Consider the following 11,966-nt stretch of genomic DNA (forward strand, 5'->3'; position numbering starts at 1 on the left):
GATTGACATCTCAAAGACTGTCTCCAAGGTGCTGAAAATATTTCCAGGTTTATATAAGGAAAATGTGGAGCAAAGATGGGTGGGTACTAGCAGGTAGGCAATGAAGGTCAAATCAATCATAGTCTTGGGGTCAGTCACTCCTGGTCTTGCTGGGCAATAAAGGGAAATCTTTATTGCTTGAGGGGGTAGTTTCAGTTCCCATCAGGGGCTGCTGTGCCTGCGAGGTCTTCTGCCTGAGTTAAGAGATAAACTGGTAAGAAGAACTTAACCAATTAGAAAGTTTGAGGTCAAAATGGAGGTGGTTGAAGTGCTCTTTCACTGTAGTGCCCAAAGTTCCCTTATAACCCCTTCCACCTAGCATGGCTAGCATCCTGACTTCTAACATCATAGATTAACTTAGCCTGCACTTTTGATATTTATGTAAATAGTGTCATACTGTATATATTCTTTTTTTGTCTGAGGGGGATGGCTATGTGGACAGAGATGTAATAAAACAAAGCATAGCAAAATATTAATGGCATAATCTCAGTGGTGATTATTCTGGTGTTTACTGTAAAACGCTTTCAGTTTTGGCTGTATTGTTGAAAATCACCATAATAAAATGTTAGAAAAATACTTTGTTATATTGTCCTGACTTTCAAGAAAAAGGTTAAAAGTGTTCAAATTTATCAATTTGTGTGGGGACTTCCCAGCTCAAGTTTTCTCAGCAGACCAGCAGTTTGACATCTTGACAAATATTTCTCTGTAACTGAGAAGAATGGCTCACTAAGATACTCAACTACTTGCTCACTTATTTTGTACAATCATCCTATACTCTTTGTCCTGATTTTGTATTAATTGAATCATCTGCTGTTTTTTTTTAAATTTCTCAAAGGAAAGGAAGAGAATATAGTAACTTAGACCCCATGTTTGATAATTCTCTTTCTCATTGAATTGGGTTTCCTGAGCAGCTCAAGACAAATTGACCATCAAGATACAGACTTGGTGGCAAGCAGGGAGAGTCTCTGGACCTAACACAGTCCTTTTAATGCAAAATAGCAAACCACAAAGTCCCAATTCCTTATCTTTATTAATATTGTGTACAAATTAAGGATGCTCCATTTCCATGAAATTGCTTCAAAACTAACCAGGATAAAAATAAATTTGTTTATATTTAATCTCTTTCAAACACAAAGTATAATTCCCATACCAGCATATAGTGCCATTATAGGCATTTTGGATACAGAAATAGCCTTGTGATAAAATGGCTATTATGGTGCTACTCATTAAAGTGAAACTCTATTATCTCTCATCCCCTTCAGTATGGCAATAGATTGCTTTTCTTAAAAAAAAAGTTATCATTATAAAAAAAATCCCAATTTTACACTGTACCTGAATTAGAAAAAAAGAAATTTATGCATTCAGAGATATTGGGTATGTGTTTCTTTGCACTTAGTAATCCCTTATCAATTAAAATATATTTTGCAAAACCTAAGAATGCATGTTTCAGGGTACACTTAGCCATCCCCCAAAACAAAATTTGAAAGTTAATTGCTAAGTTTAAGCATTTACCCTAAAATTCTGGAGGGAGCTATTGAAATTATGCAGAGAGGATGAGCATCCTTGTGACTTTCTTTATTATGACTATTAAGATGCTAGACTGCAGTTAAACTGAATTAAATTGGCTTTCAATAGTCTTTTAATGGAAAAGCTACAAGGTGGCCATTCACTTCCACTGCAAAATTATGGGTTTTTTTCCCTTTAGCAGAATTTAAGAATATAATGTATACCACCTTCTCTCCTGAGCACTGGAAATGAAAATGCACCTAAGTAACAGGCAAAGTACATTGAGTTTAAGAAAAACCAAAAGTCCTATCATTAAGAACCATTTTTGCACTTTCTAAGGTCTTTCAGCTCTGTATTCATGGCTTGTTAAGTGAATGAGCACAAATCTCAAGTAAAAGAGCAGATTAAATATACAAAGAAATCAAGTAAAAGTTACAGAAACATTATAGGAAATGACTTGGCAAGAGATAAACAGGTGAAATTTCACAACTAAGTAGGAGATTGGGATGTAACAGTAGAGTAAAAGAGCTCTGATCTTAGAGTCAGGACACTATTGTTCTTCAGTTTCAGTAATGCACCAGCCCTTGGACAAATTTCTTAGTGTCTCTGGGCCTCATAAAATAATCATAAAATAATATGGGAAGAGTTAATTTATGAGGATTATGAGGTAATATAAACAGAAAGGCTGTACACACTGAGTGATATTATTCAAATGACAGTTCCTTTTTATGTTTAAAGACTTTTCTGTTCCTCATCATACCGAAGGATATTTATCCTATATGTATAAGAGAGATTCTGACCTTGACAGTGTCTCAGATTTGATTACTTAAGAAATGTGACTTGAGCAATGCTGCAAGGCCCCTCCTGACCCAGAAATATCTCTGAAATCAGCTTTCCATTGCCTGGAATGGTTACAATAAATATTATTATTTTGTATTTATATTATTACATCATTTATCTGGGTTATGATTTTGTTTCTAAAAGACATGCATGTATTTTCCTCTCCCTCTTTCTTTCCTTTCCTGAACAATTTGGTCCTAAAGCAATTAGGTGAGGCAGAACAAGTAAGTGGTTTATTTCCTATCAATCACTGCCATACCAAATTACCACAAACATGGTGGCTTGAAACCATGCAAACTTATTATCTTATAATTCTAGAATTCAGGAGTCCAAAGTAGGACTGCATTGCTTTCTGGAGGACCTACAGGAAAATCCATTTCTCTGCCATTTCTAGCTTCCAGAGGCAGCCTGCGCTCTTTGTCTCTTGCTCCCCTCCCATCTTCAAACCCAACCACATTGGGCTGAGTGCCTCTTACGCTACCATCTCTTTAGTTCTCCCCTTTCTGCCTCCCTTCTACAGAGTTTTGCCATCAGATTGGGCCCACCTGGATAATGCAGAATTATCTCCCCATCTCAAGATCACCTGGTTAGCCATCTTAATTTCCCTCTGCATGTTCCCTAACATATTAAGAAGTTACAGAGATTAGGATGTGGACACCTTTGGGGAACCATTCTTCCCCCAACCACTGTACGTCCCTGTGCAAACAGTGAGTAGGGGCTGCAGTGGCAGTAGGGGATGACGGCATCAGTAGAGTCCACACGGTGGCCCCACAGACAAGAAGCATATGGAGGATTAGAACCTAAGCAGGGTGAGGAGGCCACCCCCTTTGCAGGGCTACCCATACAGGGTGTCAGGTCCCAAGTAGGGTAAGAGGCATTCATATGTGGGAGCAGGCTGGCACAGCGTTACAAATTCCAACAGGGTAAGGTGGCCACTCACACCTGGAGGCAACCTGCCATGGGATGTTGGAGCCCACGTGGGGCAAGGAGGCTTTCCACACATGTGTCTTCCAGAATCAGGTAACACAACCCAAGCAAGGTGTCCACACTTACAAGACGTTTCAGAACCTGAGCTGGTTGAGGAGGGCATCTCCACATGGGGTGGCCCAGGGCAAGATGTCAGAACCATAGAAGGAAGTCTTCTCCATGAGAGGAGGCCTGAATATACGTATGTTTGAGCACACATAGATGCCTATTCACCGCTTGGGTCTGGGTACAGCAACACCCCAATAATAATAAGCACATCTAGTTCTCAGATACTGACTTCTAAATCCCACTCTCTAGGGAAAGGAACCAGAACTTTTGTGGAGGAAATGGCTAATTCCAGGGCTGCAGCACCAAGCATAGGCAAGGATGAATCTAGAAAATCTTGTTCTTCCAAAAAGGAAATGCTCAGAAAGAAACTGGAGCCAGCATGAATGGGTTCCCAGTGGTCCAAGCAGGAAAAATTTAAGCATGAAAATAAATAATAACAGATTATGACTCATTGGATGAAGTAGGGAATCTCAAGTCCTTACAGATATAAATAAATACATGAATAAACTGAAAGCTTATTTATGTGAAGGGATATTTATATAGCTCACAGTATCTCTTCCCACAAAATGCATTTTGCAAAGGAGTGAAGTAACTTTACAGTAGGGAAGCCTAGTGATACGATGCAGCTTTTCTCAATCAGAATACCACATCTGAGTCAAAGAATACACATTTGGGGATAATTTTCTCAGTTCTTCCAAGAATGGTACATGCGAAATGCATAATAAATAAATTCATTGCATACAATGAATATCTTAGAGCAGAGGTCAGCAAAATATGGCCTGCAGGCCAAATCCAGCCAGCTATCTTTTTTTTTTTAAGATTTTATTTATTTATTTATTTGCCAGAGAGAGAGAGAGAGATTGGGAGGGAGGGAGAGCACACAAGCAGGGGGAGCAGCAGACTTCCCGCTGATCAGGGAGCCCAATGCGGGACTCGATCCCAGGACCCCGGGATCATGACCTGAGCCGGAGGCAGACGCTTACCGGACTGAGCCACCCAGGCGTCCCTATCTTTTTTTTTTTTTAAATATACGTTCTGAGCTATGAACGACTTCTTACATTTTTATATGGTTGAAAACAGTAAAAAGAAGGGGAATATTTTGTGATACATGAAAATTACCTGAAATGCAAATCTTATCGTCCATAAACAAAGTTTTATTGAGATGCAGCCAGAGCCGTTTGTTCACACACCTTCTCTGGCTTCTTCCAAGATACAATGGCATAAATGATTTACTATCTGGCTATTTACAGAAAAGTTTGCCAAGCTTTGCCTCAGAATATTTGGGCTTAATTCTCTCATAGAATCTTTGGTTGACAAAAACTAAACCAAAGTGGACAGATTAGTAATGACACAATAGAAATTGTGTGTCGCCTATCAGGATGCATGAATTAATGGATGTTGAATTATGCCAGATAGTTTTTCTTCATCTATAGAGATTTTTTTCTTCACTTTTAGTTGTTAATATGGTGAATTGTATTTACTGATTTCCAAATGAAACAACTTTGCTACTACTACCTAGAATAAACCTACTAGGTTTGGATGTGTCATCCATTTTTTAAAAATATTGTTATAATATATTTTCTAATGTTTTATTTTTTCTTTTTAATAAATTCTGTATGAATTTTTTCTAATTACACAAATTTTACTTTCATTTCTTATGACAAAGGTTGGAATGCCAAACCATATTCTTGTAAAATATCTGCTTTAAGGTATTTTCTTAATTAAAGTTTATTCCACTGTTTTGGCAAACTCTTACCTTTTTTTTGTTTCTGCATAACATTGAATCTTTGTTTTAATTGAAAATAATTTATTTTTGCAAAGAACTAATGATTGCATATTTTTAAGAAAGTAAACTGTGATTTTATTTTTTTAATTTAATTTTATTTTCTAATGTTTTATTAAAGATAGTTATGTTCATTTAATGGAAATATTAGTCTTTAATTTTTTTTCAATTTTTTTTTTTTCTGTTTTTGGTGTCAGGCTAATTTGGGACTCAGAATGTTTAGGATGTGTCTCCCCCTCCTCTGTTTTTTGGAAGTTTATATGGGATTGGTATTACCTTTTTCTTTAATATTTGATAGAATTTACTGAGGACGTCTTCTGAGTTGGGAGCCATCTGAATTCTGGGGATTATTCTAGCTCTTCTTTTGTGTGGTTCTTCTCTCTATCTCAGCTAGTTTCCGCCTATACATGTGCATGTCATGACTGGGTCAAGGACTTGAGAGACCCATCTGCAGATTTTTTAGAGCTCTCTCTGCACAACTCCCTTCATCCTGGTATTCAGCCCTGCTGGTCTGACTTAGCCTCCCCCAAACCACCTTTGTTTCCTCAAAGGCTCTGGGCTCTGATTTGGTTTCCCCATCCCCACTCTTCACTATGGTCAGAAAAAAACTCTCTACAGGCAATAAACAGAGGACAAATTCATAGGACTTGTATAGCTTTTTCCTCTTCTGTTGGGGATCACTTCCGTGAGCTGCTTATTATCCAAAGTCTAAAAAATGTTTGTTCATAGAGTCTACTTTTCTAGTTGATCTCAGGTGAGAAAGTAAGCTGATTTCTTTTGCATTCTCATAACCGAAAACAGAAATCTAATACTGTTTTATATTTATGTATCATCTTCCAAATTACAGCCAAGATTTATTTTTAATTTGGCAATAAACATTTTTAAAAATATCTGTTGAACAAATGTTTGAAGAAATACAGAAATGTCCCACCTTTGACTCTTGGTTCAAGGTTGCACTCCAAAGCTCTTCTCTCTTATTCTTTAGTAAAGGAAGAGCAACCTTAAATTTAAAAAAAATTTTGAGATTGCATGTAAAAAGCAAAACTTCAAAATTATTTAAAATAGAAGCAATTCATCGAATTGTTTTATTTTTTGTTTTAATTTTTGTGAAGTAAAACTACAATTACATTTTCAAAGATATCCTAAAACAGAAATAAAATTTTAATTTTATAGCTTATATTAAGATATTCCATGTTATAAGAGATTAAGCAGAGAAGTAATTAGTAGGTTCACTTCATTCTTCTATAAATATGATCTCTAGATACTGATATGATTTCTCTCTTCCCTCTAAAAGAAACAACATCCACTTCTAAAGAGATAGACGTATGACAATTCAGGTTTACCATGAAATCCGGTGATAAAAAGTAACTTTTGTTTCTGAATGCTTCCCTCCTAATAGAAACATTTACAACCCAGTGCTAAGTTCATTTATATTGAAATCACTACCATCATCTCACAAATTGTTTGTTATCAAATTTATTACACTAACAATCATGTTTTCATTATACAATACTCCAGGCACATCCACTATCTAAGGAGACCTGTTCTGTTATAATTATATTTGGTAGTAATGGCAGAAACAACTGCTCAGAGCATCTCATGAATTGAAGTTCCCAATTACATAACTTTCCAGCTGAATTTAATATTATAATCAAAGAGTCCAGTAATTGATAACATCATGGAAACTTTTTGATTTAAAAATAAAAGCAATCTTACTCAAAGTGTCATATTTACTATCTATACTAAAGAATGAAAAAAACTACCTACCTTAGAAAGGAGCCACCTTTCTCTCTCACTAAGCAATATTCAGTGCTAGGAAACAGGAACAATATTTGACATCAGGAAGGATTTTTCTAAGAAATTCTTAATAAGAAATATACAGCTACAATGTGAATGATGAAAGAAAGGAAAATATAGAAAGACAAAAATATTCTGTCTTATTTTGATAAATATTTATAAGCAGGAACTTACACTAAGAAAAATATTAACTTGGAAAATAAATGAAAAAATACAATGGGTACTTTAGACAAGGAAAGAAAACAAATATCACTTTGTTGTTAACTACAAAGTATAAAATATGATGGTGCTGATGGATAATTTTCCAAGACATAGACAGTAAATATACATTATTTCATGCAGTAAAATCACATTTCCTTCCTCTATTAAACCATTAAATGACACAATGACTCTCTCCTCTTCAAAATGTTAAAATTTTCAAAAAACCTTTGCATTGTCACTTAGGCTCAACCTCAGACGCAGGCAAAAAAGGCTTCTGCTTTGGGCTCTACACTTTAGAGAACACACATATCAGAAACAAATTAAAGGAACAAATACGTTGACTAAAGAACATATGGGCAACTCTGCACATGGGACCCTGCTCCCAGTGCTGGCAGGATATGACCTGGAACTCCAAACATCCTCTCTCATTTCTGAAACTATTCAGGCCCCAGAGAACTATTTCTCACATCTCAGCCCATATGTCTTTGTAACAACTGGAGACTGCATCTGAATGCCATGAAGATTTGTGGGCTGTCCATTTGCCAATATCAGAAATGGGCAATGCTTTTGTTAGGTTGGAAAAGATTTGAGTGAAAGCAGTGGTTATGTAAGAAAAAGGGTAATTAATTTAAAAAATTCTTCCTCCTAGGTAGTAGGATTCTTGAATAATGAAGTACCACTTCATAGTAGTGTCAAGCATCTGTGATCTTCCTTCCTTTTGTTTTTCAATTTTTGGATCTGTGGCTACTCATGAATTAGTATAGTACTCACACCAGTTGCAGAAGGTGGCTGAAGAACAGTTTGCATTATTCCACAAATCATCTTACTCTTAAATATACATATATGTGGAACTAGATTCAAAATACATGAAGCATGGAATAAATTCTTTCACTGGCAATTAGATGAACATTAAATGCTAGAATTATAAATGCTGTTACTTTAATCAAAATATTAAATAAAATTTAAATAATTTTTCAAAACAAATTAACATCTATATTTAAATAATTTTATTTTTTATCATTTAGATACTTTTACTTTTTAATAGGTTGAAAGAAAAATAGCTCTTTAAAAGTACGTATAAATGCTATAATGCTACACTGAAACTCAATAAACATCCAGAAAGTACACATATTATAGCTCCACGAATTTGTGTAAACTGTGCACAGCCAGGTAATCAGTATCCAGATCAAGAAAGAGAAAATTGTCTGCACCTAGGAGTCGCATAATTCTTTCTTCCCATCACTAGCCTTCTCCCCAAGTAAGTTCTTCAAGAAAATACACGTAATGGGTGATAAAGCTGAAACGAGAGTATAAGTATATTCTAACACACACACACACAAAACAGTGATATTTCTACTCTATTAACCTAGGCTCAAGCTCTTCATTGTCTTCCAAATGTCTTTCCATTTGTCCATATATTGACACATCTTAAATATGGCAACTGGAACTAACAATTTTAGGAGTATGAGGATTTCCTTTAAAAAATGATTGTATAGGCCTTCCACATTAGAAAAACTGATTCGATTAATCAGACTATAGTCAATAACCGCTGTGTATATTGAGCAACAGATACTGCTAAATAACTCTGTATCTTCAACTCATCTGAGACCCAGAAAACACACTGCTATAAATGGCATGTGTCTAGTAGAGAGTAGATTGGACTCACATCTCTTGTTTTTGTCTGAATTTATATTAATTTTAGTGTTTGTTCCACAGTTTAACCACCAAGTGAATTAAAGGACCGCAGACGCTATGCCCTGTCAAAAATAGCTTTTCAGCAATTATGACAAATAATCTTTTTCTATTTATAACATTTTAAACAATTATGTAGGAAATTTGCAACAAGAAGCCTGCACTGACAGGTACACATATTCCAAAGTGTGGCTTGAACGGTGTCCTACTAAATGTCACATACAAAGTAGACGTCAGCTTTAAATCTATGTCAAATCAGTATTCTTTACTTTTTATTGGCACGATCTTTGCTCCACTTAAGAAAAAATAAGCATCATATGAGAACTCAGGCTCCAGTTGAGGATACACGGAGTGGGTTTTTGCTTAATGTGGAGGGTAGAATCAGATCTTTTAAGTGGCATTTCCAGTCTCATTCTGAAAGAATCTACCCGAAGGAAGACTTGAGGCACCGCCGAGTCCACTGGAACCAGCTCTTTCATCCCACAGAAGTTCTCAGTTGTTCTAGTCTGCCAAAATAAGAAGGTAGTAATTGGGGTAGGAGACAGAGAGCCAGGCACAGAGAATTCATAACAAGTTCATTGTGCCAAGATGCAAAATGTGCTTACATATCTCAGATGCTCCTGAAGCGGCCTTGGAAAACACTATCCACTTGCCCTCATCTGGAAACCACAATTGCTTCTTATAAAATGTTCCGTGGCTGAAGCTGGCAGTGGTAAGTTTCCACACAGCAAATAGAGTAAATAAACGCAGTATTCGCTGTTTAAAAAGTTAACTGATTTCCAACTGCTGTTAGAAACACACAATTGTCAAGATTTCCCTGGTTTGAGAATTATCATTCTTCTATTTTATAAAATCTATGACATTAATCTACTTAAAATTATGAATTGACATATCTAAAGCATCAGAGTAGGCATAAAAGAGATCTTTTTTGAAAGTAAAGCATTGTTGATACAGTGTGGCTCTTCTTCCCATTGATTTTCATTCTTTTCAATACCCATAGACTTCTAGAGTTAAAAGGAATCTTAGAGATCATTTAGGCCTCCTGTGGCTTTTTTTTTTTTTTTTTTTTTTTTTTTTCTGAGCAGGAAGAAGAGACCCAGAGATGTGAGACTACTTCCTCAAATTTCTAAAACTAGATTGTGGGATGGCCAGAGATAGGACTTGAGTCTCTCGATTCTTGTGTCACCAAATCAGCATCAGGGTGTGGACACAAGTTTTCCAAATGATGTCTAGCCCTCAGTTCAGCTGAGGACCCCATACTCCACCCACCTTGCATCCCTTCACACTGAATAGCTAACAGATATTTGAAATTGCTCATTTTCAACTGTGGTCCAAGCACACCTCCCTGTAACATAAACCCCAGTCCGTCTTTTTGACTCTCTCAGTAGATCCCAATGCCAAGGGGACAAACTCTGTCTTATCAAGAGTGACCATAACGCTGCTGATGCTGATTCTGATGTGGTCAGCAACTCCAGCCTCCAGGGAAGCCTTTTAAGACTCTGCCAAGAACCCTCAAGATCTGTCAAAATTGTATTTCCTTTAGGGTGAGTTCTGAAAATGTTCCAGTTCTTCTAAACAATTTCCCCAACGGTTTAATTCCACATAAGATAACAAAGCTTCCAGACAGTTTCTCTGCAGTTCTAGTTAGCATTAAATCTTGCCATTATTGCTTTAACATCATTGTTTTTAAGTTTACATAAACTTTTGCTTCTTTTACATAAACTTTTGCTTCTTCCCCTCATTTTTTTTTTTTTTTTTTTTTTTTTTTTTTTTTCAGCCTCCAAACCGTTTATTTATCTCGACTTGGGGGTGGAGGTCGCTGGGGCGGGGGGGGAAGTGGGCATACTATTGCGGGGTGGCAGGGCCTGGTGCAGGCGGGTCGGGCAGGCGTGGTCTTCACGCGAAGGTGGAGCCGTTCCAGCCCACGTTGGCCGCGTTCATGTCGTAGTAGTTGATGTAAATCCTATCCGGGCTGACGCGCAGGCGCTCGGCCAGCAGGCCGCACAGCAGCTTGCTGTAGGAGCGGTTCTGCGCGCCTCCGATCTTGCCGATGCTGTGCAGACTGCAGAGCGCGCACGGCTCATTTGAGCCGCCGAAGGCCATGAGCTGGTCTGAGACCACGTGCACCGCGATGTACTGAGCCGGCTTGCCGGTGGCCTGCGCCAGCTGCTGAGTGAGCTCGGAAAGGAGCCCGTCCGGCACGGAGGCGCGGGGGACGTTGGTGTTCACCACGAACATCGGCATGCATTGATGGTCTGATGCACTCCATGCCATGTCTCCAGCCCGGGGCCCTCCTCCAGGTTCAGTAGCCAATTTGGCACTTCCTGTTCCCTGGCCCAATGAAATGTGAACAGCAGGGACAAGCTTGACTCCAGGCAGAAGATTCAAGAGCCAGCACCTGGTTCTCTGAGATGGTGGAATGTGTGGAGATGGAACCAGACCAGCAAACACGGGCGATCCTTCCCCTCATTTTTATCTCATCTTTTTTTTCTCTTAGAGATTCCCTGCTAGGTTAATATAATGATCCCCATCTTTTTCTGCTTTGAAACCCCTGCCCCATTGGTTCTAGTGGGGGTGCTTAGCCTGAGACTTCTCGAGACCTAACAACTGCCAGAAATTGTATGAAAAAAAAATTTAGTGTCTGTGCATGTTTGCTTTGATCTAAAGAATTAATCACAGCTTTTAATGGATTCTTGAAAGACTGGCCTCTAGAAAAAGGTTGAGATTGATCATTCCGTAAAATCAGACCCACACAACTCACTCACTTTTTGCCTCTCTCTTTTTGTCCCTCCTTCCATTGGTTACAGCACCTCCCATTGTCCGCTGCCCACACACCTCAAGCACTCATAAGCCTTCAGCATGGCATACACATGGCCTTCATTGTTCTGTGGTGTACGGAAGCTTCCAATGGAGTTACTGCTAGTTTAGCTTGAAACTGTATGTTGATGATTCAGTATAGGATAATGATGACTCAAAGGGACCATGTCTACAGACCAATAAACTTTGGTTGATAAGTAAAGTCAGATCATGGATCATGAACTGAAAACAGTCTGGGATGGGTCATTGTCTTGGT

General features: G+C 37.8%; 1 protein-coding gene across 1 annotated transcript; it reads right to left on the minus strand.

The window, feature by feature from the left end:
• Positions 1–10,638: 10,638 nt before the first annotated feature.
• On the minus strand, positions 10,639–11,137 carry LOC113925114 (macrophage migration inhibitory factor-like). The gene has a single exon (XM_035726251.1). The coding sequence runs from the start codon at positions 11,135–11,137 to the stop codon at positions 10,790–10,792; it is 348 nt and encodes a 115-aa protein (XP_035582144.1). The 3' UTR covers positions 10,639–10,789.
• Positions 11,138–11,966: the final 829 nt, after the last annotated feature.

Source organism: Zalophus californianus, chromosome 2 (genome assembly GCF_009762305.2).
Source record: "Zalophus californianus isolate mZalCal1 chromosome 2, mZalCal1.pri.v2, whole genome shotgun sequence".
Taxonomy (NCBI): Eukaryota; Metazoa; Chordata; class Mammalia; order Carnivora; family Otariidae; genus Zalophus; species Zalophus californianus.

What these genes read in the sequence shown, in the direction of transcription:
- LOC113925114 (XM_035726251.1), bottom strand. Translation starts at nt 11,137, where the DNA reads ATGCCGATGTTCGTGGTGAACACCAACGTCCCCCGCGCCTCCGTGCCG.